Source organism: Apteryx rowi, unplaced genomic scaffold (genome assembly GCF_003343035.1).
Source record: "Apteryx rowi isolate R43461 unplaced genomic scaffold, aptRow1 scaffold_1020, whole genome shotgun sequence".
NCBI classification, from domain to species: Eukaryota; Metazoa; Chordata; class Aves; order Apterygiformes; family Apterygidae; genus Apteryx; species Apteryx rowi.
This window is the reverse complement of record NW_020447221.1, coordinates 26,266-53,696: the sequence shown is the minus strand read 5'-3', so window position 1 is coordinate 53,696 and position 27,431 is coordinate 26,266. Positions and strand designations below refer to the sequence as shown.

The following is a 27,431-nucleotide window of genomic DNA, read 5'->3' as shown; positions in this document are numbered from 1 at the left end:
GGGGGTGCCAGCCCCTTCTCACCCCGCTTCCCCTGGGTGCTGCCCTTTCCCCAAATCCCCCCCCCCCCGGCAGCTCCGCTCGCCCAGGTGCCCGGCGCGCAGCCTCCCACGGCTGCGAGGAGCTGCGGCCCGTCGCGGAGCGTGGGCACGGCCTGCCGGCAGGCTCGTCCCGGCTCCCTGCTCGGGACGTGCCGGGCGCTGGGCGTGTGGGCAGAGGTGCTCCGTGCCCGGTTATCTGCTCTGTGTCACGCCTGTCACGGTCTCGCTGCTTTTTTAAGCTGCTCTCTCTCCTCGCAGACTTAAAGGGCTGCTAGGTTAAAACAGCTCCGCAAACGTAACACGGAGCTAAAGCTCGCACGCTCCTGTCAGTCGCTCTGATGGTGTATTAAAACCGCTCTTATAGAAGAGAATTCAGCCTAGAGGTAAACACGGTGGTGGAAAATCAACCACATCTCTCAGTCGTTTCTTAATTGCTTCCATGATTAAAAATGCCCCCTTCTTGTCGCTGCTTTACTCCCTGGCAAATCTTATCCTGTTTTTGCCAGTCAAAGAATTCACCAGCCTCAGAAACCTCCTCTGTGGGGACAGACTTGGACTGAGGCACCTCTTCTACGTGGTTAATCCTTATTTTGCTCTGCGGTCTGGAAATCCCTCCCTTGTGGATCTTCCCAATGTCTGCGACTTGGAGGTGTCTTTCTAAAAAGTCTGGATGCTGGAGCTGGACTGGCTCCCTGTTAAGGCCTCACCAGTCCTGCACAGAGAGGCACCACCACCTTTTCTGAAAGCCTTGGTAATCCCTCTTTTCTCCTCGTAGTGCTGCCTCAGTGATTTGTGTTTATTCCCGGGGCCTTTTTGAGATCCCCTCCAGAGCGATTGCTGTCTGCTCTTGCGTGTCCCACCTTGCGGTTATGTTCTGGCAGTAAAACCTGGCATTTAGAGGATTTTGACCCCTGTTATTTCATGCACATGTTTCAATGCACATTTCCACCCAGAGATGTGATGGCTCTGTGGCCTTTCCCTTTATAAACCATGTCAGTCTGTGTCACGTGTGAACTTCATCAGCGTTTTTCGTTCTCCCCTTGCCCCAGTGCTGCTGCCTCTCCCAGGGCTGAAACAAGGTGGGGTGTCTTGTTCAGTGGTGACTTTCACTTCCAGTGGCATCTTTCTGGCCAGCTGGGGTGACCAAAATCCATATGCTAAGCCCAATCTTTGCTTTCAAGGCAAAGCTGGAGGCAGAAGTGTGAGGGAGAGTGTCAGCTCTCCATGGGTTACTTCTCTTTTGTCCATAACCATTTCCTCCCACAGAGGATGTCACACGTCTTTGAAAAGTGGAATAGGAGGTTACACTGGAGCTTTCCAGCCTCTCCTTCTCTGGAGGCAGAGGCTAGGGAAGAGCCAGCTGGATCAACAGGGTGAGGAGGAGAGGAGAGCTCCCTGCAGTGTGCAGCCGTCCTTTGAGCTGACTCTGGCGAGGGTCGGAGCGGCAGTAGCTTCAGGGTGCTCGTGTGCTTCATGTCCTCCTCCCTGCATCCCTACAGCAGCTGCCCAAAGCTATAGTCTGCTGCTTTTCCAGAAGGCCCTGAGAGCAGGGCGAGAAGCCCCCTACGACGAAGCTGTCTTCCCAGCCCAGCGAGCAGCCACAAAAGGGCCTGGAGGCCTCCTTGGCCCTTGGTTTGCCACGTCAGGGTTGTGCCATAGTTTCAGTCGCTTGGAGCTGACGCTGTCCCTGGGAGACACGGTCCTTGAGCTGGCTGCGATCTGTGCGGTGGGGCAGTGAACTGCATCGGGGAATTCAGTCCTCTGACAATCTCTGCTGGCACCTGGGCTGGGAGCGGCGAGATTTCAGCGTGTGCTGCTGCGTTGGGTTGGAGAAAGCAGTGGGCTTCGAGACGCTGCCTCAGACTGCACACCTGCGAGGCGGATGAGCGGGGCCACGTCCCCGGGGCTCCCCGCACTGCGGTGCCCCGTTCCTGCTCTTGGAGCTGCCTGTGGTCATCACACTCTCTGATTCAGCCTTGTATTTACAAGGCTGGCATGATCTTTCAGCCACATGAGTGTCACGTGCGCAGAGAGCTTTTACTGCCACATGCCCACGCTGTGGATCAGATGCTCCTTTCCATGGGGTCCCTTAGATCGTTGCTTAAATCCGCTAATATCTTATTATAGCAGAAAACACTGACACCCCAAACTTCTCAGCCAGGTTCATCCCAGAGGTCTTTACAGTGGTTAGAGATGCTGTAGCCTGTGCAGAGATGCTCTCTGCCTGCCAAGCCCTTCCCAGGAGGACCCAGCATGTACAGACAGCCAATGTCTATATAGCTTTCTCTGATTAATAGTGCATTATGTTCTTTATAAATGACATTATTCCATTTAAAATGAGCTGTTGTCAATGAGCTGGACAGTTCTGGTGTCGAGCAGAAAATGCAGAGTTTAAAGAGCCAGACCCTTCTTGTTCACTTGCTTTCAAACAGTGCAATGCCTTATTTCCCCGGTCGCAGTATGTGAATGCCCTGCGGTATCAGATGGCCAGCAAATTAGCAGAGAAACTTCAGCCCTAGTGACTAGAAATGACTCAAAATCTAGAGTGCAAATATGGGAGTGTCTTGCTGCAACATGTAGGGGGTTTCACAACTTTCCTCAGCTTTGCATAGTTCATCTGTTAGCTCCCCTGCGGGGAAAGCTCGCTCCTGGCCTTCCCTATAGCTTAGGCAAATTGCAGTCTTTTAGAGGGCTGTATAGCAACCTAAAAGAAATTCTGCTCTTTGAGTGTCTGAGGAACGTGGTTTTGCAATCGAAGGCACAGCTGGGAGTTTAGCCTCTGCTTTGCCTCTCCGGGCTGCCCTGTACTGGGTCGGCAGTCCTCCGAGGAGGTTTTGGGGAGGCCTGGGTGCTCCCGCGCAGCCTGCTCGGTTCTCCATCGCTTATCAGTCAACTGTCATGAGACTCCCTCTGCAGGGAGGGGACGATCTGGCTTCATCCGTTAGCTGGCGTTTTGATATCTTTATTAGTGCAGAGGGAATCGTACTTCGCGTTGTGTGAATAGCACGGGGCTGATGGTTTGCTCCTGTCTGGAAGGAGATCGAGTCGGACCTGCAATGCTGGTGGACCCGAGGGTCTTCCCTTGGCCATGAGCTGGGTCTGTAACCGCTGCTCCGTCCACCGAGGCCTCCCCCTTCCTACGGGAAACTCGGCGAACCTTGCTGGACTGTTTCCTAGGGGGCTTATCCTGCAGCTAGCTGAGCCCCAGTCGTTGGAGCAGCTGGCTTTGCTGTTTTGGGCTACCTCTGCCAGGGGTTGGCTTGCGTTTTAAGCTGGCTGGGTGCGCAGGGGGTCCTTGCAGAAAGCAAAAGCTTTCCTGGTGGTAAAAATGGCTCCATAGGAGGAGAAGACTGTACTGACACAGGTATTTGGGCTGACTATCCTGTAAAAGCCTTAATTTGCCCTGGGTGGAGGGTGACTAGCACAAGGCTCGTGCTTGGAAAATGACTGGCTCCGTTTCCAGGCCTTGAGTCACAAGTTAACGCCGTCGTCGGCTGTTGTTTTCCATTCACAAAGTGTGAGCAGTGACCTGTCATTTATTTATAACTTGGAAAACATCGCTTGTCGGGAGATCGAAGAGCCAAGCTTTAGGACTGAGTGGAGTGGGTCTTAGCCTCTTCTTGGATAGACTTGCTTTTAACAAGTAATTCCCGAAGATCTGGCTGGTTTGTAGCATTCTGGTAAATAAACAGCTCTGCTGTTACACCAGAGATCGCTCTCTTGCTTGGTAGGTAAACCACACAAGCTTGCTTTCGGTTTTATTTCTTTCCATTTTATTTTGTTTATCTTATTTGAGCTGTTTTGGTCTGACTGTGCAGCCTTCACGGTAATGATCGTTGGGAAATGATGTGGGTTTTCTGCTGCAGATGTGTTTGTCTCGGCATTCGCGCGTCCGTCCCGTGCCTTATTGCTTTGAGAGCAAAAGCAACGGTGGTGGCTTTCCAGGGACAGGTTGGAAGTCCTTCTGTACCCGCCTGTTGCTTTTAGAGCCAGCTAGCAGAGCGCTGCTGGCCGCCCAGCTGCCAGCTCTGCCGATACGATTTCTCTGTGCTTTGCCGAAGACTGGTGTTACATGAAATCCGCCTCTGAGCTGCTGATGTGGCACGTTCGTTGTGCTTGTTGTTCAGGAAAATGCTGTCCCGACAGAAGCGGTGTGGTTCAGTGTGTGAAATCACAGCACTGGAAGAAACTGGTTGGGCTGGTCAGGATGGGGGTGTAGAGTCCCTCCGAGCTGCTCGCGGTGAAGGCGGCACATGTCCTCCTCTGCGTCTCGGCTCCCGGAGATGCTGAAGGAGACTCTGGTAAAGGAGCCCGTGTTTTTGGAGAACGCCTCCAYTGGGGTTTGTGCTAGACAGGCCAGCACAGTCCCAGCTTGGGAAGGACCCCCTGTCCTGCCTCCAGACTGCTGGAGCGATTCAGAGTGGTGCCTGGCCCTGGAGTCTCTCCCAAACTCCTTTGACCTCCAAGCCTATGTGGCTGGAGAGAATTGCTGCCAGTATGGTCGGGAAGTACATCGGCTCCCACCCAGCCATAGCACGGGGGTGTTGTAGACCAGCACAACCTGGTCCCCAGGTCCCCAAACYGTGCAGCCCACGGTCGGTGATGGGGATGAGCAGAGTCATGCTGCTGCTGAATAAATGCCAAACCTTTTGGCAAGCTCCCGGCCCCTGCTTGCTCAGTAATTCCTGAAAAACAGGGCAGGTCCTTGCAAAAACTGCGCCATCACCTGCTCCCCTTCCACAGCAGTCATGGTGGAGGCCAGCTGGGACACCGTGGTGGCTGATGCCAAGACCAAGGAGGCAGGTGCAGTCCTGGAGCCGAAACACGGGCTCCTTAGCTGTGGCATCAGAAATGTCTTCCTATGCCCAAAGGTTGCGTCTCCCACCCAGAGCAGGGTGGCAGTGGCTGTTGCACCTTGAATTTGTGTTGGGTGATGTGACTAGTTTGTAGGATGTAAACGGGAGGTGATGGATCTGGTGGCATGTGGGGTAGAGCCTGCATAGCCCCGTGGAGCTGGACGCTGGCTGGATCTCTGATACATTACTGCAGCATAGGGCAGAGATGGGGATGGCTCTCTGTAGTCCTCATCTACTGCTGCTGTCACTTAGGTGTCCTTTCGACACCCTCTCTCCTTGCAGAAACCCCTAGCAGCGACTTGAGCATCTGAGCCAGAGGTTAATGTTCCCGTAATCACTGCGTCCCCTCGTTTCTATGTTGCAATCGAAAGAGAGGAAATCTTATGACAAGTAGTGGCGAAAACAGTTTCCTTTTGCATGAAATTCCCTGTGAACTCTGAACGCGCTGAGGATCAACCCAGAGTTTGTCACCGAAGAGCTCTCGACCTGCCTGAGCCTGCTGCGAGCAGGACCGGCTGCCTGCACTGTCCAGGTTGGTGTGGGGTGTGCGTGGGCTGCTCCGAGTTTGGGCTGCTCTGGATCTGCGCTGCCTTTGCCTTCGTGATTGGCGTTTGCCATGCAAGTGCTTGTCCGCAAACCGAGCTTCGGTCCTGGGTCTGACAGCTCCCGATGCGGAGAGAGGGGCAGGTTGAGGCTGTCAGCTTAGTTCTGCTTGGGGAAAGCTGCAGGATTTTTTTGTTGGCTAGGAAGTCAAATCTGAAGTATTGATGCTGTACCAAACCCTTTTTCTGCCTGRGCATACATTGGGACCATCCTGCTGGCCTCTGTCCTCCTCTGCTTCAATGGCAAAGCAGTAGCAAACGCTTCCGACTCRGGGGAATAAACCAGCTCTCTGATCCCTTGAGTCTTTTGAAAGCTTCAGAGCAGTAGCTGGTGCTGGAGTCGCTCTCAAATTCTTCTCAACTCCAGCGCGTGTTGTGTCTGAGTCGGGATGCAGCCCCGGGATGGGTGCCTTGCTGACAGCTGTGCACCCTTGTTCACAGAGCCTCCAGGTATATCTAGATTTYGGCACACGGCTCCCAAGAACTGGAGTAGGAGGCTGAAATTCAGGAGCTAAAGGTCCCTTGTTCTCTGCTAACACCCTCCTGTTAGGGATAAATCCAGCAAGGCTGCCRCTGCGTGCTCGGATTTTACCAGGGTTTCCTGTAGCGGGAGGGCGCTGATTTTTTCTCTTCTGCGAGAAACAGCTGCAACAGAGCAGCCCTGTTGTCCGTGCTCCCAGGAGAGGGGAGATCCTGGACCGTCAAACATCTCCCTCTGAATGGAGCAATTCAAAACCTTACGGAAAACCTTTAACGCTCGCAATGCCCTTCCTTCCTGGGTTCCCAGTGTGCGAGGGCTCGGACAGCTCTCTGCCGGGGGCAAGCGTCCAGGCAGCTCTTAGGGTGGTCCCTCTCAGCTGGGTTCAGAAGCAGCATTGGAGTACCGGAGGGAGGAGTTGCTGTCACCTCTACCTGGGGTCCTTCTGTTTGTGCCACTGCAGCAGCAACGTCATTCACACGTTTTGGTCCCGTCATTCAAACCCTCTTGCTAAATGCATGTGTTTTGATGTCCGTGCTCCGTGACCGGCGCCTTGTCATTGCGGGCGCTGTAGAAACCGAAGAGCAGTAGTCCCTGACCCTGCACGTCTCTCTGTTGGCTTGACCAGTCCTCAGCCTGGCATCTCACCCAGGTTTTGGGCTGCTTGTGGGCAGCCTGTAAGGGTTAGTTATTCCCTCTTGGTCTCGTACTGTTGGCCGCGCTCTGTTTTGTCTGAAACTCTACTACTACTTGTGAAGCATCATGCCTTTCGATGTGGTCTTGGGTGGGTCCCGACTTGAACTTGGCAGTCATCTGGCCGTGAGCACTTCAAAGCCATCTAGGGATGTGATCTATGCCTCTTGCGTGACTCCGGGTGCCCTTCTCATGGCAGGTGAATTATACGTAAATCGAATAGGTGTTCAGAGCTCAAACGTGCTCCTCCTCCTTGTCCCAAAGGTGACATGTGAACGCAGCGCCCGGAGCGGGGAGCAGCAGGAGCTGAGATGCATTCCAGCCACACAGAGGACCCCAAAGAAGTCATACAGGTGAGTGAGACCCCCCGACCCTCTCCAACCCACTCAGGTTATTCACGATCCGATTCCAGTTACTGGCAGGGAGCGAACGCGGGATGTGGTAGAACACGTCCATGCTGTGAGCTTGCATTGGGATGTTTTATGTGAGCTAAGGGTGGCTTGTGCTTTCTGGCAAAGAGCATCCTTGGATAGTTTGTCTAGTGTGTGCGGTTGCTCGAGTGAGAGTAAATAGACTAGCAGTGGGTGGCCGTGAGCTAAATCACGCCAGACTCTACCTTGGGCTGTGCCCTTGATGGCAGAATCCAGTGTGGGGCAGGAAAGGTGCTAAGCGTTAAACCTGGGCGAAGGGGCCTTGCTGCTCAAGGGTGCTTTGTATGTTCTTTTTCTGCCCAGGTTCTGGAGTCTAAACACGTTTAATGAGTGAGCTTCAAACACAGCGGTTGAGACTGCGTGTTTAATTCATCCTACAGCAGAATTACTCATGCGCTACAGATAAAAACGTTTGCGCTCTTTAATCCTGCTGGCCCGCGGTTGCTGCTCGCAGGCGGGTTGCTTGTGCTAGCAGATCTACAGGACAGCTGTAAAGCAGCCCCTGCTGCAAGGGGTGTCCGCACTTGGGTGTTACAGGCAGGGATAAAGCATGTGTTCCCCCAGCTGTTACCCCTGAACCAGAGCTGCTGTAAATCTTATTTAGATGCATTTCCCTTGCTGAAAAAAAAATTTGGGCTGGAAATCTAATAGGGGCTGTCTGCAGCCAAGAAAGGTAGGTTGCCGGAGAGGGAAAATCATTTCAGAAAGTGTTTCGGAACATAAAGAGCGCCTGTATGGCTCACACAGGAGACATGGCTAGACATGAGTACGCAGGCACTGTTGTAACACAGACCGTAAGCAAGAAGGATGGGGAACGGTCTCCCTCTGATGCTGGTCCTTCAACACCCCATCTGAAAACCCAACTTGAATCAAAACCTCCCCTGCCCCGTTCTTTATTCAGTCAGAACGACTGGTGCCTTTCAGCAAAAATTTTCAATGCTGCGTGATTGATACTGAAGCATGAAGTGTTTGATACGGTCCCTGCTGAATTTGCAGTGTTTGCCAAATGTCTGGTGGGAAGTTCAGCTTTCATTTTAAATAATGTTGATTGAGACATCTGGGCTGAGCTGCAATAAAAAAATCTTCTCCGCCAGCATAAAACAGAGAAATTCACTGAATTTACTTCTTTTTGACTCTGTTGTAAGAAAGAGGGAAGCGAAGCTGTTGGAAYGTAAAATTCCCACGTTACTGCTTCAAAGCCTGCAAACGCTCCCAGAGGAGAGCCGCTAACACCGCAAGCCAGCCTTTCAAAAACATCTGCTGTGACGCTTTTTGGGGGGCCTGTCCCCSCCGTGCCCTCCGGTTAATCAGCACAGACAGGCTGCTGAGAGCACAAGGAAGATCAATCCATTTGTCTTCTGCTAGCAGAACACATTAGCGCTGCCGCGTGTTGCTTTGGTTCCTCTGCATGGGTTCAAGTTGTATCACGGTCTTTATGAAGGATGACCTCATTAGTGTTTCTCGTTTATCACACATGCTTGTGTAATCCATTTGTTTCCCCTGAGCAAGTGCCTGGAAAGAACTGATTTCTTTTTCTCCCCACCCTTGTAAGCAGTTTGATGTATATAGAGGAAGTGCTGCACGCTCTAAAGGCAACCCTGTAAACCCAGTGGGCCCTGAAACATGAGCTAAAGGAAGCATCATTTGCATAAGTTACTCATTAAAAAAGCCAAGTGAACTGTGATGCCGAGAGCATGAGTCCCCCAGCTTGCCTGGTTCAAATACAGTGTTCTCTAATAGCCGCTGTGAAGCACGTGGATGAAGCAAGAATTGCATGGTACTTCTCTCGGGATGAACCTTGCAGTTCGGAGCCCGTGTTGTCTTTCCTAATCCTTATCTTTATAACGCAAGCACTTTCCGCTTATCTTGCAGCTGATCAAGAAGCAGCTGGTGAATTCCATCAAGGCGTTGCAGAAGCAATATGTAACCTCAGATGCTGTTGTAACCAGCGACGATGGGAACGCGAACACCCTCTGCAGCGCCCTGGAGGCTGTCTTTGTGCACGGACTGAAGGCAAAGCATATAAAGGCAGAGGCCGGGGGAAAAGGGAAGAAGGCAGGAGGCCGGGAGCCTCTTCCCCAGCCCGTCTTCTGGGGCCTGCTGAAGAGCATCACGCATCGGTGAGTGACTGTCCCAGCTGAAAGGCGTTTGCACGCTCAGGCTTCCTGCCCTCCTTTAGGCACTGAGAAGTGCAAGAAGCCGCAAAATTCAGGGAATTACAAACAGAAAGATGGCTAGACAGAAAGATCTGTCGTTATCCCTCCCCATACCTCCCAACCAAAAGCTGGAGGGACCAGATAGTCCCGCAGGGTGTCTTGGTGGACAGGGGGCTTGGGCTGCCCGGGACCAGTGGGAGACATACGTAGAAGAGCAAAGCCCCTGTGATACCAAGCGGTGGTGTGAGGTTGGGTGTCGGGCACCCAGTGGTATCAGCACTGCCTCTACATGTGTGAGGGATGGAGGGCTAAAGCACCAGGAATGAAACCGTGCCTTGCCTGCTCAGGGCTCCTTTCTTACCTAGTTTTGGGTGCCAGACCATTTCTTGGGACATCATATCCCTGGTGGTACCCAGGGCACAGTGACCGCGCTGGTATAGAGCAGTGGTGGGTTACAGGGATGCAAGGTGCAGGGTCTGGTCTCTGTTCCGCCATTTATCTGCTGGGGACGACTTGCCTCCATTTCTCCATGCATGAAACAGGAAAAACAACACTGACCTTATCTGTGAACTTGGTGGRGTTCTCGTGTGTATAACTATCATTATTTGCTAGGTTTTTTGAACCACTCCCTGCGCAGAATTTTTCCACACCAAGTACCAGCCGACAAGCCAATAGGTTTGAAAGCCTCATCCAAATCCGACTCCACCAGCCACTCCTGAATTATGAAAGAGTAGATGCAAATAACTGTTTGACATGTTGTGGGGGATATTTTTGTGCTCTTTGAACATTTTCTTCATTTTGAGAGACAGATTAAAAACCTTTCAAAACTTTTGCTCTAATTTTTCTAATGGCTGCAGCATCAGCTACTGAGACATGAGCTGGGGCCAGAGGGTTTAGCAAGTGTGTATTAGATTTTGGGGGAATGTACTTGAAATCAGTGGGTTGAGACTAGTCAAGGAGCTTAACCTTACCCAAACCTTGTGATTGTTTTTTGGCTCCTTGGATATTTTCACTGTGGTCCAGTTAATTGGACATTTGAAGCTGGGGTTCAGATGCATTGCTACGAACAAGTATCCAGCCAGTCTGTGTCCCACCACAGCACAGAGACAACGGGAATTGCCCCCGTGCTCCCTTCCTTGGGCTGGAACAAGCAGTGTGTGGGAGATGTCTCCAGCCAGAGAGAGGGGCAGTGCACAGAGGCACTCCTAGGGGTGGCTGGGGTCGTAGCCAAAATATTCATGTTTGGGGCATTCAGGAGTTCATTTTTCTCCATAGGAAACCACATTTTCCATGGAGGAGAGATTTTGCAAAGCCTATTTTGACCCAACTCTTAAATTCCCCGTAGCAGAGCAGTTTGGACAGTTCCTCTTTTCTAAGCGACGTGCAGCCTAAAGGACCGCGGTGAGCAGCCGCACCGTGCAAACCAAAGAGCGTCAGACGGGCAGGATTTCAGGTGCTCTTCCTCACACCCATGCCCTGTCTTCTGGCTGTCTCAACGCTCAGGTTGCCCAGCCCATGGGCTTTCATGACCTGTGGTGTGATGGAGGATCTGGCCCTTCGGTATGCCGTGGTGATTTGGAAATAGCTGCTCACGTTCTCTTCTGTTCTCTTTCCTTCCCCAGCAATATTGTTTCAGAGCTGGAACAATTAGTTTTTATCAATACGGACGTTGGCCGCTGCCGGGCCTGGCTGAGGCTGGCTTTGAACGATGGCCTCGTGGAGTGTTACTTGAAGCTGCTGCTCCGGGAGAGGTCCCGGCTGCCTGAATATTACCAGTCGACAGCTCTGCTCTTAGATGCCGAAGAGTGTGAGTTTCTCCTTAGCTACTTGCAGGGCTTAACATCCTTGACCTTTGAGCTGTCTTATAAATCGGCAGTTTTGAATGAGTGGACTATCACCCCTCTGTCCCTCTCTGGACTGTGTCCTGTTTCGGAGCTGCTGGAGCCCCTAGCATCCTCCGCATCCGAACCCCGGAGAAAGGCATCGCTGGGTTCGATCTCACAGTCTTCAGGCTCCGACGAGATTGAAATTCAACCCTCCATCCTGCCCATTGACAAGAGCAGCAACAAAATCAAGCTCACGTCATCCTCTCTGAGCCTGAACACGACGAGCTCTTCCCAGCTGTCCTCCAGCCTCGGCTCTGACAGCATCCTGCAGGCTCACTGCACCAGGAGTCCCGAGAGGAGTGAGGAGCCGCTCTCATGCGACTCCGACCTGGGGACGGCCACTGCCGAGGGCTTGGACAGATCGCTCCAAGAGTGAGTTTTTTCCCAAACCTGCTCTTTACAGTGAGTTTTAACCCTCTCCTGGGCTTCTGTTTATTTTCCTTCTATAAACAGGAAAGCTTTCTCCCTGTTTATTTCCAATAAGCTGTTTTGCCTCCCGGAAAGAGTCTGAAAGGTAAAAAGAAGAAATGCTTGACATGTCTTGCTAGTGCCAAGGAAAAAGAGCGCACATCAGAAAAATGCTACTGCCTGGTTTCAGAAATGTAGCAGCTCCCTGGTATGTGCTTGAGGCTGTTCTGAGGCTTTCTGAGGAGGAAAAAATGGGTTCTGTCACAGAAAAGAGTTATAATTTGCAGCTTGTGCAGATAATTCAAGGGAAGGGGGTTGTTAGTTTGTCGTCCCTGTGATTTATTTCTGCAAAACACTCAGCCTGGGAGGACAAAGATTTTCAGCAGGTTGTATAAGCCCTGATTAATCAGAAAGTAAATGTTTGCTATCACCTTAAAAATGAAGGATGTGCTGGCTAACCTGGCTCTGAATGAGTCTGGCCTTGGGGTGCTGTTTGGCAAAAGCACCCTTCCCAATTTTGGTTTCAGAGAGGGCTGCAAACCCAGGAACAAAGTTAGGGCTGCTGTATCTTACTTTATTTGCTGAGGAAGGGCCACCTTTAACTGCAGTTTGCTTTGGAGATGCTGTAGAGCAATAGAAGGCCAGAGCCGAGCAAGTGCTTTTTCAGTTTGCTACCAAAAAGGCTTTGTTATACATTGATTTAAAACAGCGAGCACACTGAAATTCCCACAAAAGGAAAAACTCTTTGTTTCCAGCTGACCAGGATATTGAGTGACTTTAAAACCTTTTTTCTTCTGGCTATTTTATGCCTGTTTAAAAAATAGAGGCAGATTTTGTAACAAAAACAGCGTTTTGAATGGAAAGGTCGAATTACAATTTGAGACTTTCAAGTGAAATGTTGCCTTTTCTGTAAATATTTTTTTGACCAAAAGCATTATCAGCATCAGTCCAAATTCATTAGGAGTTTTGGAGCATTTGAAGCTGCGGTTTTTGGCAAGGTGATTATTTGTCCAGCTCCTTCCCCGTGGTTTAGACCAGAGCCGCARTCTGTTCTTCCTCATCGATAACAACATTGTTCCCTACTTTTAGGATTTTGTATCTTATGATAATCCCGAGGGGAACCTTCCTTGATTTGATTAAATTCACGATGGAAAGACTTTGTTTTAAATTTTAATCTGGGCTGGTTTAATTTGACCTAGTTGATAGCAAAGTAGGGGCATGGGAACAGCATCTTGTTTGGCCAGCCTCCACTAATAATTGCATGTTACAGTTACAAAAACATTTGAAATTTGGCACGTGGTCCGTACTGGATCCGTGTTGAGGGATTGTACGCTGGTTTGGAGCTGTGGGGGGTATTCAGAGCTGTCCCTCAGTTAGTAGTAATGAATCAGAAGCAAATTAAAGTACACTCGTGTGTAGTTAGGAAATCCATAATTTGAAGGAAGGATCCTTTCCTGCTATAGTGTCGACTGGTGCTTTAGAGGGGACAAATGACTGTTGTCAGGGCCCCTGACGTTCTGGCTAATGTAGCTACGTTCAATCTGATCGATGTTTCTCTTTTAAGGGTATTGTCCGAGTTCAGCAAAGCCCAGCTAAGCCTTGAGCCCGTGGAAGGACGGCTCATCCCTAGCGTGCTGGAGTCCTCCCCGCTGCAGTCCACCTGTCCCCCCGCTGCATCGAAGGCCACCCCGGCACCATCAAACGTCGCACCGGAGAGCTCTGCTCGCTCCAAACTGCCTCCTGATGCAGACGGTCCACGCACTGCTCACACGGGCGATGTGGCAAACACCAGCAAGGTAACTGGTCCTTCCTCTGATGGGGCTGGAAACCCGGCCCGGCCCGAGCCGGACACACCACAGGCCGGCAACGCGGCTAGTGCTTCATCCAAGCAGCTCAGCAGTATGAACGGAGAAGATAAAGGTGGCACCAGTAAGATCAGTGGCTGCAAGGAAAGCCAGGCAGTCCGCAGCCCTGCAGCAGAATTCCTCCTTTGCCCAGCATCAGGTTGCCCGGTAGGTGGTACAGCTCATTTGCTGTATTCTTAAATGTCCTTGTTTTTATGTTTGCTGACTAGGAGATCCAATGAAAAAGGAAGATAAAGCTGGTGGCTGTTTCTGAGTAGACTCTGGGTTCTCTGACCGCTCATCTTCTGTGTTGCCTGTACTCTCCCATCAAGCGTTTTGGTGCAAATGGTGCATAGGTATTAAATTCACTGCAAAGTAGTGATGAAAAGTGCTCTGCGCTCCATGCACACCTTCTTGGACCCTGGGAGTTCTGTGCGTGCAACCAGCCTGGGAGAAATTAGGTCTAAGTAAATGTTCCCTGGCAAAAGAAATATCAAAACTTTTGAAACCCCTTGTGGCAGGTCATTCCTTGCCCAGTCCTCAACACGAGCAGCTGCACTGGGAGGATTTCTGTTTTATTAATAATATCTGACGGGTGATGAGCTCTTGCACAAATCTGACTTTAGGCTCTGTGTAAGCTGACAGAACAGCCAAAGAGTGGAGTTTCATATGGGCCGAGGCCAAGGGACTTTTCTTAGTTAATGATCCGGATGAGAGAAGGTAAAAACATTGACTGGACAGGAAAAAAATTGCAATTTCTCAGTGAGAAAGATTCCCAAGACACATCTGGTCCCAAAGCAGGATGGCATTCGCTGGTGCTTAGGTTAGCTTTAAACATCAATGAATTTCACCTATTGTTGCCTGCAAAGGGGGTGATCCACTTGCATTTGCTTTCAGGAAACTCTTTGAACAGTCCTGTCCTGTGTCTAACTCTGACTTTTGACTGACTCATCTTTCCACCCTAGTGAGTTGAGCATATACTTCATATCCCCCTCAACGGTTTCTCTGTTTGGTCCTTACTTCTTTTGGCTCTCTCCCAGTTATCCTGTTTCCGCTGCTTCCTCGTGGAGTTGGGCCAGTTTGACTAATCTATGTATAACATACGGTGTCAACAGGAAATTCCCTCCTGCTTTCGCATGACTCATGGAGCGACCTGCATTCCTGATCGGAGAATAAACAGAGTCTTCCTATACTTTGGAAATCGCACTTCTCACTGGAGGGTGGCAATGACGATCCTGCTGTGATTTAGTTCGTGGTCACGATAAAAGGCTCTTTGAAAGCACGAGAGGAAAATCGAGTGGTCACTCCTGGTGGGGCGCAGCCCTGGAGGGGTTGCTCCATGTCTAGAGCGGCTGCTCCGTTTTGCGGGAGTCCTGAACTTGGTTGTGTTTTGCTCCTGCTGTTTCTTTGGGGAGCCTGTCCCCGAACCTCAGTCTATTCTCGCCAGCCAAACTCTCAGATAAACTACAGCCATGTGTTCTTTTAGCTTAAAGAGTTTTCTTCTCCCTGTGGGTCCTTCTGAAATGCTGAAACAAAGGTTTCCTTTGCCTTCTCTGCCTCATTTCTTTTTTTCCTGATCTAATCAGGACAGATATTTGTAGCATCCACTTGTCAGACGTAGGTCTCTGCTCCCCATTTCATCCTAGATATCCTTCTCTGTACTCTTCCCAGTCTGTATTCTTCCTGGAATATGGATTATACCACTGCTCCAGGTGAGCTTGTACCAGTGCCTTCTACAGTAGTGCTAATATTTCACCGTATCTCCATTGGAAATACTGACTGGACCAAAGATCTTGCATGTGATACCCATTATTGCAAGGAACGTGCTTCTTTTTCTGAGCCCCTCTATGATTTTAGGGAGAAGGAACCAATCAATATGTATTTTTGGACTTAAAGACCTGCCAGTTCTTTGCAGTATACCACATGAGTGCATTTGGCCCTGAAGTGGCAGCTAAAGGGCACTCTAAATTGCACTCAACTAAAGCCCATGGTCAGAAAGTGATTTGCCTGGAGAGGAGAACCAGGCAGTGACTTGACTTGGCAAGATGTTGTACAGGTCTTTTCCTTGGAGCTCTGCAGGGCTCAGTGAGGGCTTAGCAAATTTTACCAGCTGCAAATGCGGTCTCTTCCAGGGTTTCTTTATCAGAGAAATCAGTGTCTGTGTAGCCATGATCAACGTGGGGAGGATGGTTGGTGTGATGATGAAGACCTCCCAGCATGATGCAGTTCACTGCATCACCCGAGTGAGGACATCCTGTGGTCAGCCTTACGGAGCTGTGATTAGCTAAACAGCCTTTTAGCTCGCTGAAATGTGATTTACCCTCTGACTGTGTGCGGCCTATTACGGAGGTGCCTGAGTGGCCAAAATCAGCGTGCTTTGGTTTGGGGTTTGTTCCCACAGAGGGGTCACTGTGGACATGTGTGTTTGAGGAGTAAGGGCCTGGGCTTGATAATGGGTTTCTTCTTAGCAGAAAAGAAAGAGCTGGATCTCGGAAGATGATTTCTACAGGCCCTCTCCAGGAGAGAGCACAACCGACATCAATGGCTTTGCGCCGGATCAGGAAGAAGAGGGTCCGACCACAGGGCTGATTAGTGCTCTTGATTTGGAAAGGCTGTCCGTGCCTTCCTCGGATACCGGGAAGCCCAAACTGTCGCCAGAACCAGAACAAAAGGGCTTCAGCGTTGTGCATCGCAGACAGATGGGTATGTGTTCCCCTGCTAAGCCAGTGTCCCATCTTCTGCTGTAATTGTACGTCTTCTCTGGGCAACGCTCAAGGGTTGGGGTGGGTGTTTCAAGTTATTATCTGTTTGTGAAGCAGCTATTTGCTGTTGCTGAGCTGATGGCATCAGTAAAAGCTCCAGAAGTCAGTAGTGACAGATTACTTTGGGCTCTCAGCATTACTGAGCCTAGGTTAGCTTTGGTGGAAAACATTTTAAGGGGAGGGGAGATGCACTGGGTGCCTCTCTTCCCCATGGCTCTGTCCACCTTGTGGGACAGATTTCTTTTATGCCATCCCTCCCATTCTCAGATTTGAGACAAAACGCATGTGGACAGATTATGGAGGCACGGGAAGCAGATCCTTTAAACTCCTGCCCCATCCCATCTTCCACCAGGATCAGCTCTCTCAGCAGCTGTGATGCCTCTGGCTGTCACGTGTGTGCATGTGTGAGCTGCTTGTTGGCTTTTCTCTCTCCACCTGATTTCCCCTTTGGTTATACTGAGACCTCTGCTCTTCCCAAAGGTCTTTCCAATCCTTTCCGAGGGCTCCTGAAACTGGGCAGCCTGGAGCGGAGAGGAGCCATGGGCATATGGAAGGAGTTCTCCTGTGAGCTGTCGCCGCTGGAGTTCAGGCTCTTCCTGGACCACGAGGACCGTATCTGTGTCGAGAGCTATTCCCTGCTGCGGTGTGAGTCACTGGCACTGACACACTCTGATGGCCGTTTTGAGCTGGTTTTCTTGGGGAAAAAACTGTACCTACGAGCTCCTTCTCAAGATGAGGCTGAGGACTGGTTAGACAGGATCCGTGAGGCATTACAGAAGTGTCGGCCTCAGCTGGAGGAAGAGGAGTGGGAGACGCTAGAGTATCCAGAAGATGGTGGTGAAAGCCAGCCTGTACCCAGCGACTCAACTGCTCTTCTCCAGTACAACGACATGCCTGCAAACAGCTTTGACTGGACTTCAACTCACGAACCAGAATTGGATGCAATAAAAGAATCTGTTCTTTATGTGGATGTAGATAAAACATGGGTCCCTTTTATTTTTTCCTTGTCATTAGAAACTTTAAAGTGCTTTAAAGTGAGGAACAATGACAAAATTTTAAGTAACAGTTATGGTATAGAGACAATCCAGGATATCCTTCCAGACACGAGCCTTGGGGGACCTGCATTTTTCAAGGTCATAACATCTAAAGCTGTCCTGAAGCTGCAAGCCGAGAACGCAGAAGAAGCAGCATCGTGGAGGGAGTTGGTCCGAAGTGTGCTCACAGCCTATCTGGAGACCGCGGAGGAGGCACTGACACTGGGTGGCAGTTTGGATGGGAACTCTCAGGTCGTCCTGAAAAACATTGTGAAGGAAAATGGCTTCTTGTTACAATACCTGGTGGCCATTCCCGTGGAGAAGGGCCTGGACTCTCAGAGCTTCATCTGTGCAGGTATACGTTGGCTTGTTCAAATACAAGAAGCCCAGCTCGGCCTTGSAGGTTAATGTTGCATTCATTAAGGTTAACGAGGTTACATCAATGTTAAGGAGATGCTTGGAGTCCCTCAGCCAACCCAGTGCAGGGCAGCTGCTCGTTTCCTCATCCAGAGCCCCTCGGTTGGGCTTCATCTCTCTGGCCAAGCTGCTGGGGAGGAGGGAGGCAGCAGTTTGCAGGCCTGGGAGTCAGGAGCTGCTGTTGTGGAATTCCAGACTCCTGCACTAAAAGCCTTTGCTGGGCAGGGGAATATCCCTTGCATGGCAGGGGTGAATCCCCCACCCCAGAACAGCTTCCACAGTCAAACTGGACTGCTGCTGGTGTCCTGTTTAAGAGGCTCATGGTATAGAGAGTTGGAGGTCTTGGCTTTAAGGCAACCTTAGATGGGCCTGATGTAGCTGAGAGGCCCAGGACTGTCTTGCTGGACATTTTGTGGCCACGATCTGTGGGGTAAGTGCAGTCAAAGGCAAATGCAAGTCACGAGGGAGGAACTGGTCTTCCAGCAGAGTAGCACTGAGATACTGGCATACCAGTAGGAGCGAATATTACGATGGGTGTGACAAGCTGATTTTGTGAAACGTTCACTTCCACTAATGCCTCTCAGCACACTGGGGTAATTAATAAGGTATAATAGGGTTGGCTTAATAGGGTAACACTCACGGACCTCTATGGGAGGTATAATTTGTTCGTTATCTTGGTAAGTTAATTAAACTTCAGATTTCTCTCCTGCTCCAATTATGCTTCTTGTACCCTCCAGGTTTTCCAGCAGTTCTTCTAAATTTCTCTTTCTTATATTTCCCATCGACTTGTTTTTGGTTTTGATCTCTTCCTTTACCTTCAGCTCCCTCCAGGCTCCGTCCTGCATTTTCCACCTACCAATAGATGGAAGCAGCAAGCTGCAAAGACAGGTTTCACTTCCCAGTTGCTTTGTGAAGGTTTCGTTAGGTTCCTGTCTGCCCTTTGCTCTTGGCCTGCTGCTGCTTTTATTTCCCTTTTAGGCTAGCTGGGAAGCTGCAGCTCCGAGCTGGCCAGCGCGGGGCAGGTCTGCCGCGTCCGACGGCGCCTAGCCCTCGCTCTGCTTCGCGCTCGCCCCCAGCCAAGCGCTGTCGCTGCCACTCGCTCGCGCCCCCCTTTCCCAGTCTGACACCTAAGCGTGGTGCTTCCTTTTTGGCACAGGAGTGGTTTCCTTATGTGTCAGGGCATGACAAACTAGAAGAAATAGAGGCTTTTTTTTAAAAAAAAAAAAAAAAAAAGCAATTCGGATAGTAACACCTGAGCTCTGTAGGTTTTGCTAACGCATTCCAGCTACCCCAAAGTGCAAACGACTACAAGACAAAATCTTCAGTGAGGGTATCAGTTGGCCTAGCTCTTCACAGGGCAGACACAGCCTGAGACTGCAGCAGTTGGAGGTCAGAGATTCACTTATTCTGTCAGTTATTTTAGAGAAGTGAAGCCATTAAAAATAGCACAAAGAGTTTCCATGTCTTCATGACTCCKAATTAGATGCATTCACTTTTTAAGTAAGACTAAAAGCCCTGCAGATTTCCCCCGAGATCTGAGACTCGAGCTGGGTTCCTTTTGGATTACACATCACTCTATAATAAAAGCTTCTTTTGTTTAATTCATCCCAACCTCATCACTTGCAGATGAGGATCCTGGATGTGTTTTTGGTACCCTGCAGTGGCAATGGGAAAGAGAAGGGCAGAGTGAAGGCAAAATAGAGTGAACAAAGTTACTGGCGGAGATGATGGAGCAGTCAGGTAGGGTTTAAGTTCTCCACCAAACCACTGTGGTGTCTCCACAGTTTACTTTTGGTAAAAAAGTTTAAACTGAACCATTGGATGGATAAATATGTGACAGATTCAGGATGAGACTCCCTTTTCATGGAGAACGTGTGAGGTGGCTCCTGTAGGGCTTTTGTGGTCTAAGTCACGGCCCCTCACAGGTGGGGAAGGGGCCGGGGAGTTCTCACCGAATGTGCCGGTATGTTGGTGTGCTTTTGTACCTCTCCGTTGCTCCAGGCAGAGSCTGGGGCTTACAGCAGAGGTTTGGAAGCCCCAGCTGTAGCAGTAAATGCACTGTGATGGGAGACCATGGGTTGGACCTGTCTGATTTTGACTGACAAACACTGCCTTTAACTGCAAAAAGGTGCTTGAGGGAATGTGTTCCCACATCGCCAATATCCCCTCTTTTCTTCTTCCACTGCATAGTGTGGGCAAAAATTAGAGCATTTGCCAAGCATAGGCTCTTGCTTTAGCTGATCTTCAGCCCTTTCAGAAGTTTTCTCACCCCGTTCTCTCCCCACCATGGCTTTGGTGTCTTCCCCTGTCCTGGCAGCAATGGGAATGGGCTTTTAGGGCAGCACAGGTCTCCTCTCACCATCTCATCTCTGCTCCCTCAAGGCTGCTCCAGGCAGATCGGCTTCTCCTTCGTGAAGCCCAAACTCTGCGCGTTCTCCGGCCTCTACTACTGCGACAGCTGCCACCAGGATGATGAGATGGTGATTCCTTCACGCCTCATCCACAACTGGGATCTGACGAAACGAGGGGTAAGTCCGGGGTCAGTCTGCACAGGGAGCGGGGAGAGGGTCCTGCTTCTGCCCGGAGCGCTGTGTGGACATCACAGCCCTGGGGAGGGTGGTTGGGACGGGAACAAGCTGCCCCAAGAAGTGGAGTCTGCTGTGGGAAGAGCATCTGGTAAAGCTGAGGGGCAAACTCACCCCACGTCCTCGGGCTGGACTGTAGGGTTGTAGCCTAGACCTCCTGGAGGTCCCTCTGAACATCTTCACACTCAGTGGAGGTTTCCTTCTCCCCTGTGCTTCCCTCTCAAGCCTTCTTGGCTGCCAGGCAGCGCTGCAAAGCCCTCCCGCATGCACCGCACGGGTGGCCTCTCTCTCTGCTGTAGGTTTGCCGGCAAGCTCTCAAGTTCCTGACCCAGATCCGTAACCAGCCGCTGATCAACCTGAAGCTGGTGAATGAGAGCCTGTATGACCACGTGGAGAGGATGAGCCAAATCTGCCGGAGCAGGGAGCAGCTGAAGCTGCTCGGAGATTATCTCATCATGTGTCGCAGCGGGGCCCTAAAGGAGCTGAGCAAGCGGTGAGGTCCATCTCCGTCACGGGGGGGTTAGGCCTGAATCCCCTCTCCCTGCTTTGACGTTTTTTTGTCATTGCTGCTGCTGTATGTTTGGGGAAGTTGAAGTACCCAGAGGGCCATCCAGCACCCCTGATTGCGTCCTGATCCTTGAGACTCTTCCTCATTGCTAATCCTTTGATCGGGGATCGGTGCTGTCAGGGTGTGGATTTGTTTTTGAGCTCTGTGTCATCTGCCGTAAGGAGTTATCCATCTGTTTGCTGGCTTGGCACATTGAGATGTGACTAAGGAAACACCTTCCTGAACCAAGGAGGCCTCTAGCCAGACAGGAAACACCTGGGAAAATAGATGTGCTTTTTTTTCCCCTTTGAAAAGCTCTCAAACTATTTTCAATGACAGGATTTGGGATCYGTTGTATGATGTAAAATCAGGTTTACAGTAACTTTCTTAAGGGGCCACATCGTCTGGGCTCCTTCTTACTTGGAGACTGTTGAAGATGTAGTGGAAATTATCTAATGTGTTCTTTTCTGTGCTTGTTTGAAGGCTTGATCACAGGAACTACCTCTTGGAGTGTCCCCACAAATACAGCGTCACTGATTTGAGGCAGGTGAGAGCTTTGCACTGTTGTAGAGTTTCACCGATAAAACATCCCAGTTTCTCTATGCGGAAACAACGCATAGAGCAGCACAGAAAGCAGCACTTTTTAAGCTTGAATAGAAGAATTCAGCCAACTTAGTTTTCATCATCTCTCTTCTTTTTGCATTGCTCTTTCTTATTACACACACTCTGCAAATTTGCCCATTTGCTTAAAGGCTAAAATAACTGGCACAGGCCTGTGTTCATTGAGAACAACGGAGATCACACAAGCTAAATTGTTTGACCTCTCTTTAAGACAGTATTGTCACTATCTTGTCTCCATRTAATCTTTTATCCATTGCAAATAATTTTGGGGATGGTAATACAAGGCTCCGCAGCAGCTGAGTTTCACATCCGCTGCGAAGCCAGAAGCCCCAGTCCTGGCAGATAGTGGGTGCTGCTGTGGAGTCTCTCTGGTGCCCCATTGAGACACGAAACCCCAAGGCAGGCACGTGAGGTTTTGGGTTGCTTGTGGACGTGAGCTTCATCTTTACTTGGCAGCATGAAACATGGATGTTTCCCATGTGAGAAGCAGCAGAGTGCCAAACCAGACAGAGACAGGCTCTGTGTGTTAACATCTGATGTGTCCCTGCTCCGCAGATAGCCGATGGCGCATTTGAGACATTCCTGCAGTCTTTGATCCAGTTTGCTTCCCATCACGTCTACAACTGCGACCTRTGCACTCAGAGAGGCTTTATCTGTCAGATCTGTAACCGGAGCAACATCATTTTTCCCTTTGAGTTAGACACAACCACCAGGTGAGTGATGTTTCCAGCACGTCTCACTGTTGTGAGACCTCTCAAGGTTATTTCTTAGGTGACGGCCTCATGTTTGGCCTGTGACTGGCTTTTCTCAGGCATCTGAATTGTCCACTTGGTCCCTCTCAGAGCCTCGGAGCGGGGCTCTCTGCTTTCTAGGCCAGCATCTGCACGTGCCCACGGGGTGGCCTGTCCTCACTGGCCACTGGGAATAGGGCTGTTTGTGCATCCACTGACATTTCCTCTTCTCTGAAAGCTTTGAGGCCAAGGCCTGACCACATTCTCACAATAATCAGGTGCCTTCAGTGACTCAGAGCTTCTCTGAACCAAAAAAAGGCATGTACCGGGCGAGAGGAGGGGCAAGCCTAGCAAAGCTGAGATATGACCAAGTGGTTGGTTGAACTGAGGAGGGCAGGGAGGCTTTGTAGATTGAATAGCAGTGTCTGTATTGCGTAGATTTACACAGCGTCTTGCTGTCGGCCCGCAAAAGGCTCGCCGTGCTCTGGGTCCCGGGGCGCGAGGGGGCTGGGAGGAGAAGCAAGGATGAGCACATGCTGGGAGGTGCTGGGGAGAGACTGGGACCATTCCCTGCCGGAGAGGAGAGAGGCCGGCCACAGAGGAGACCACTAAAGGAGCTGGGCAGGGACCTATACAAATCTGAAGGGGAATAATGTGCTTTCATCTGTCTTTTTCTACCTGCGGAGCTCGCTGCTGCTGGATAGCACGAGGTTCAGCAGCTGAGCAGATTTGGAACTGGGATATATCTGTCAGAACGGGTGTGTTTATTCCTGCAGATACGGATTTGTGTTTTCTAAAGAAATAGGTATCGAATCCTTCCTGCTTGGTCCAAGGCATAGCCACTGTAGGTGGAGAGAGATTCATGGCTTTCAGGTTATTCAGTGATGGTCCATTCAGAATTGGTTATAAGCCTTTTCCTGCCTTAGACACTTGACTGGCTGATAGTCTGCATGGTTTTGCTTTGACCTGGCAGTTCCTAAAACCAAGCAGTGATATCCAAAGGCTCCAGAAAATGTCTGCAGGACTGGGGTAATGGGGTGCCTCATGCATTTTGCGGTTGCAAATATTTCCCCGGGCGGCTGAACAGGATTGCTCATTATCACTGCTTGCTGCAGGGACAGCATCGTTCCTGCTATAGATGACAACATCCCCGGGGGAGCGGTTTTCCCCAGAAGAAGAGCCCACGGGCCCTGGGAAGAGCGAGTTGCTCCAYGCAGGCGTGCGAGGTTGAGCTTTGCTGGCAGCAGGGTGGAGGTCTCATGTCCTGTTAGCCGGGCCTTTGTAGCTGACCTCTTTTCTCGTGGAGGAGGCTGAGCTGGGTTTCGTAGCAGGAAAGCATCTCGAATACATCGTCGCCAGACTCAACCCAGCTTCCTGCCCCTCCGCCGCGTGTGTGGCAGCCAGCTGCTTGGGTCGCGCTATAAGTCAGTGGAGGATGCGTCTGAAACGCCTCCTAACAATAACCCAGCCGGGCGAGTGACGTTTTCATCTTCACATCAGCGGCGGCCGCTTCCTGCGATCACTGCGCCGCAGGTGGAGGCAGGAGTCGCTTCCTTTTGGCAGCAGCTTGTTCAGAAACGCACAGGGCGAAACCTCAATTTCACTGAAGACAAAACTCATGGTGGCGGCGGAGGGGCTGCAATTGCACCCGTCTCTCCCGCTCCRCAGCAGCTGAGAGGAGCTGAGCCGGCACCGGTAATTCGGAGAAGCTGCGTGAAAAACGTTCTGCTGGGAAAACGAACAGTGCCGGGCAGCAGCTCCTTGTCCATCCATATCTTTACATGYGGCAGTTCCCATATGCTGCTTAACGGCAGCTTTGCACCCGCCTGCCAGGAGCAGGATTTGTCCCAGGATCTTTCAGGCTGGAATAGCACTGTTGTATTTCGGTCGTCTCTCGCCTGGTTGCCTCGCTCGGCTTTTCTTCACTTCCTCCACGTTTACCCTCTCCCCTGAGCACCCAGGCGGACTGCTGTTTCTTTGGAAAACGGAGCTGAAGTCTCATGCCTTTTGCCTCAAATTCAGCACCGGCTTGACAACATTAGACGGGACACGTGCACACAAGATGTTCGCACTTCACAGTTYGGGGCATTTATAAATTTAGCTAACCCTCTGGCATGTGGCCCGGCAGCATTTTGCTGCTTCTTGCAAGGTGAAATAGGTGGGGGCTCGCAGCTGGGAAGAGGAGGAGTAAAGCTCAGCGTTGGTAGCGCTGCCTTCTCTTCTGTTTACTCGAGATAACTAGTGAACGCCCCTCGCAAAGATGGGTGTCTCCGCCGAGGCGGCCCAGCGCAAGGTATAATTTGCGGCTGTTTACATTCCTGCTGCGTTGCAGCCCTGAGTCAGACGGGAAGGTCCCACGGGAGCGCTCGCGAGGCCTCCCCGCTGCCGGGCTGGCTCGCCCAGCTCCCCCGGATCGGCGCACAACGGCAAAACTTTCCCTGGCCGCCCCTTCCTCCTCTGCCCATCCCCAGGGCAAACGCAGCCGTTTCCTGCGTCTCCGATGTCCCCGAACAATGTCRCTAGCTGTCTGGCAGCGCTTCCTGCCGCGCGCGACACAGAGGCGGTCGGGTCCCACGGTGGGGACGGGGGTGCCCTGGCTGCGCCCCAGCGCCGGCGAGCGGAGGGGAGCGTCTGCGCTCTTACCCGTTCGGCTTGCCCGGCTGCAGCCCGTCCTCGCCGGTGCCGCTGCGCCCGGAAAGCTGGGCGCTCTCGGCAGCTTTAAAATTGCCCTGCACCCTCTCCGGCTTTCATGACTCAGCCCGAAACCTTCTCACTCGATCTCGTGCTGCTTGAAAGCCTTCGCTCCCCGCCTCCCCCGCGCTGAAAGCAAGGTGCAAAGCTCGCTGCTTGCTTAATATCTCGCTCTTTCATCTGCAAAAAGCCGACATCGTGGTGGCAGCTGACTGCAACCAGCCGTCGGCGGGGCGGGTTGTTCTTTACTGGCTTGCTGCTGCTTTTATTCTGTGCTTGCTGGAGGTAGATCCTTTGGCTGATTTTGTACTGCCGCTTGCTAGAAACGTTTATCTATTTGTTTCATACGTAACTAGTGGCTGACTCTTGCTGTGACCCATCTAGGTGTTGGCAGCGCTCTTTTCTCAAYGGGGGCTTGGAGGAAATAGAGACAAGGAAGTATCCCTAGGTCTGGTTTGGTAGGAGTAGTTTGGTCTTTGCTCTGATGTTGCCAACAGGGTGGGGTTTTGCCTTGTTTCTTGTAGGTGCAGCCAATGCAAAACCGTCTTCCACCGCGACTGCCAGGCCAGCGTGAAGTCCTGCCCCCGCTGCGAGCGCCGGCAGAGGTACCAGCAAAAACTGGAGGCGGACGTCGGCGTGGAGCCAAATCTATAGTGTCCAGGGAGCGACCTGAACACTGCACTTTGCTTCTCCGCAAGCTGGAATAGCGCAAGGAGAAACGGGGTTGCGTGCCACAGGCCTTGCAGGTGTAGAAAGTAGATTCCCACCTCCCRGGAACGGCTCCTGCGCGGCCGTTTCCCAGGGCTGGAGGACAGGAGTGGTCAGTGCTGGGTGATGCGCGAAGGCATGGGTGCTCCTGCTGCACGGAGAGGGATATCTCCCCTCCTGAGGCTGAGCAAGGAGGGCTGGAAAGGTCCAACCAGGAGGAGAAAGACCAGCGACTCGCAAAGTAACATTCCCCCTACTCACACAAACCTGGTGCTGCTCTGGGCTGGTCCAATTCTCCTCCCTGGTGACAACCTCCGTTCTCTTTGGCCTCATCTCAAAGGCGCTTCGCCTCGCAATGGAAACGCAGTAGGTTTCCAGGGTGTAAATATGCAAGATAGCAAATCAAGGGTGTTGGATAACTGACATTGATTAAAGCTCTAGTTTTTTAGGATATTCAGTACTGAAAACCAGTATTTTTTTATGTGGGATTTTGCACAAAACTCGCTTGCCCGCTTGGGGAAAACCAACCACGGCCGCACCACGGATCCAGCAGCCCGGGGTTTGGGAAGGGGCGCCGAAATGAAACTTTGTGCCTTTAGCGATGTGAACGCCGGGGGCCGCTTTGAACGGCGGCTTCCAGGCCCCGCGCTGAGTGGGCGGTGTGAGCCGTGAGCCAGGGAGGCCGCAGCGGTCGCCGGGGGAGGAGAGCATCCCGCCCGCCTGCCTCGGCCTCTTTCGCTTTGAGAATCCACCAGGACAGCGTGGTCTTCATGAAGAGAGGAAAGAAATGAGCCRGTCTGCTCCTCCCTGGCTGCTGATTTTAACCCTTGGCCAATTGTGAGGCCAGATACAAATTTTATTTTCCTTTCACCCCGGTACAAAAATGATTAAAGTTTATTTAACAACGAGCACAGCTGTCTTGTGGGTTTGCTTCTCCACGGCAGGCGACAYGAGAGGTTTCCAGGCCTAAAGCCAAGGTCAGGCCTCTTGTCTCAGCAGAAAGGATGGAGGGATGAGGTCTGCTGGCACAGATCAGTGTCACCTCTCCTCTATCCTCCCCGTCYTCATTTTGGAGAGGCTGCGTTGGCATCAAGGGCTCCCCGGTTTTCCCGGGCTCCCTTGAGTGCGGCTGAAGGCGCAGGTTGTCCGCTCTCGCTTCTGCTGTCTCCACCGGCTGTCCACGAATTGGGCAACCAGACCTTAAACTCCAGCTTGCCCCCGTCTCTCTTAGCAAGCCTGAGCATGGGGGACACCTTCCCCGTGTCTGGGGTGGTCTCCACGGGGCTGGTGACAGAGCGGGATGGGGTTCATGTCACCCGGCCCCAGCAGCGCGGGAAGCTGCCAGGAGCCCCGTGGCTCCTCTCCGAGGACGCCAAGGCCATCCCGAGCCCAGAGGCCGGCGGCTGGCCTGYGGCGCTGGATTCGGGTCCTGCCTCCAGGCCCGGCCCTTCCTGCGGCAGGAACCTCTCCAAGGAATCGTTTCCTCCCACTGCGGCCCGAAAGAGAAACCCCCCCGGGATCGAGGGGGACGTGGCCATGCCCCCACGTCGCCATGGCCCCCCAGGACGGGGAACCTGCCTGTGGCCGAACGCCCCACTGGGCCGTAGCTGCTCTCCCTCGGCCGGTGGCCGCCACGGACCCGCTTGGGCTTGGGCTTCCCTCCCGCGTCCCCCACCCCGAGCCACGGCCGGACGCGGGAAGCGACTTCCTCCTCCGAAGCAGCCCCTTCCCTCGCTCTGGTTCCTTCCTGGGGCCTCCACCGGCCTCCCGGAGAGGAAATAGGACGGGCCGCCGGGCCCGGCCGCCCCGCCGAGCCCTTCAGTYGCGCGAGCCGTGGGCGGCGATGCCGGGCGCCCTGCCGTTGCCGCTGCCAGCACCCGCCGAGGCCGAGCGGCCGCCGGGGCGGCAGGAAGCGGGCGGCCGGGCGCCGCCGTTTTGAGGC

At 52.0% G+C, this 27,431-nt stretch overlaps 1 protein-coding gene across 6 annotated transcripts; it reads left to right on the top strand.

Annotated features, from left to right (window-relative positions):
* Window positions 1-3,005: 3,005 nt before the first annotated feature.
* Window positions 3,006-26,398, top strand: PLEKHM1 (pleckstrin homology and RUN domain containing M1). Of its 6 annotated transcripts, none has more exons than XM_026065138.1 (13): window positions 3,011-3,403; window positions 5,178-5,427; window positions 6,933-7,021; window positions 8,972-9,219; window positions 10,878-11,513; window positions 13,114-13,345; window positions 15,865-16,096; window positions 16,636-17,544; window positions 19,989-20,134; window positions 20,491-20,684; window positions 21,222-21,285; window positions 21,915-22,072; window positions 25,306-26,398. In XM_026065138.1, exons 3-13 carry the CDS (start codon window positions 6,980-6,982, stop codon window positions 25,433-25,435), a joined length of 2,991 nt encoding a protein of 996 aa, XP_025920923.1. In that variant the 5' UTR covers window positions 3,011-3,403; window positions 5,178-5,427; window positions 6,933-6,979; the 3' UTR covers window positions 25,436-26,398. The 6 variants fall into 6 exon arrangements, with proteins under 6 accessions (XP_025920931.1, XP_025920923.1, XP_025920914.1 ...); XM_026065129.1 differs by having other exon boundaries at window positions 15,862-16,096; XM_026065119.1 differs by having other exon boundaries at window positions 13,114-13,561.
* The last annotated feature ends 1,033 nt before the right edge of the window (window positions 26,399-27,431 follow it).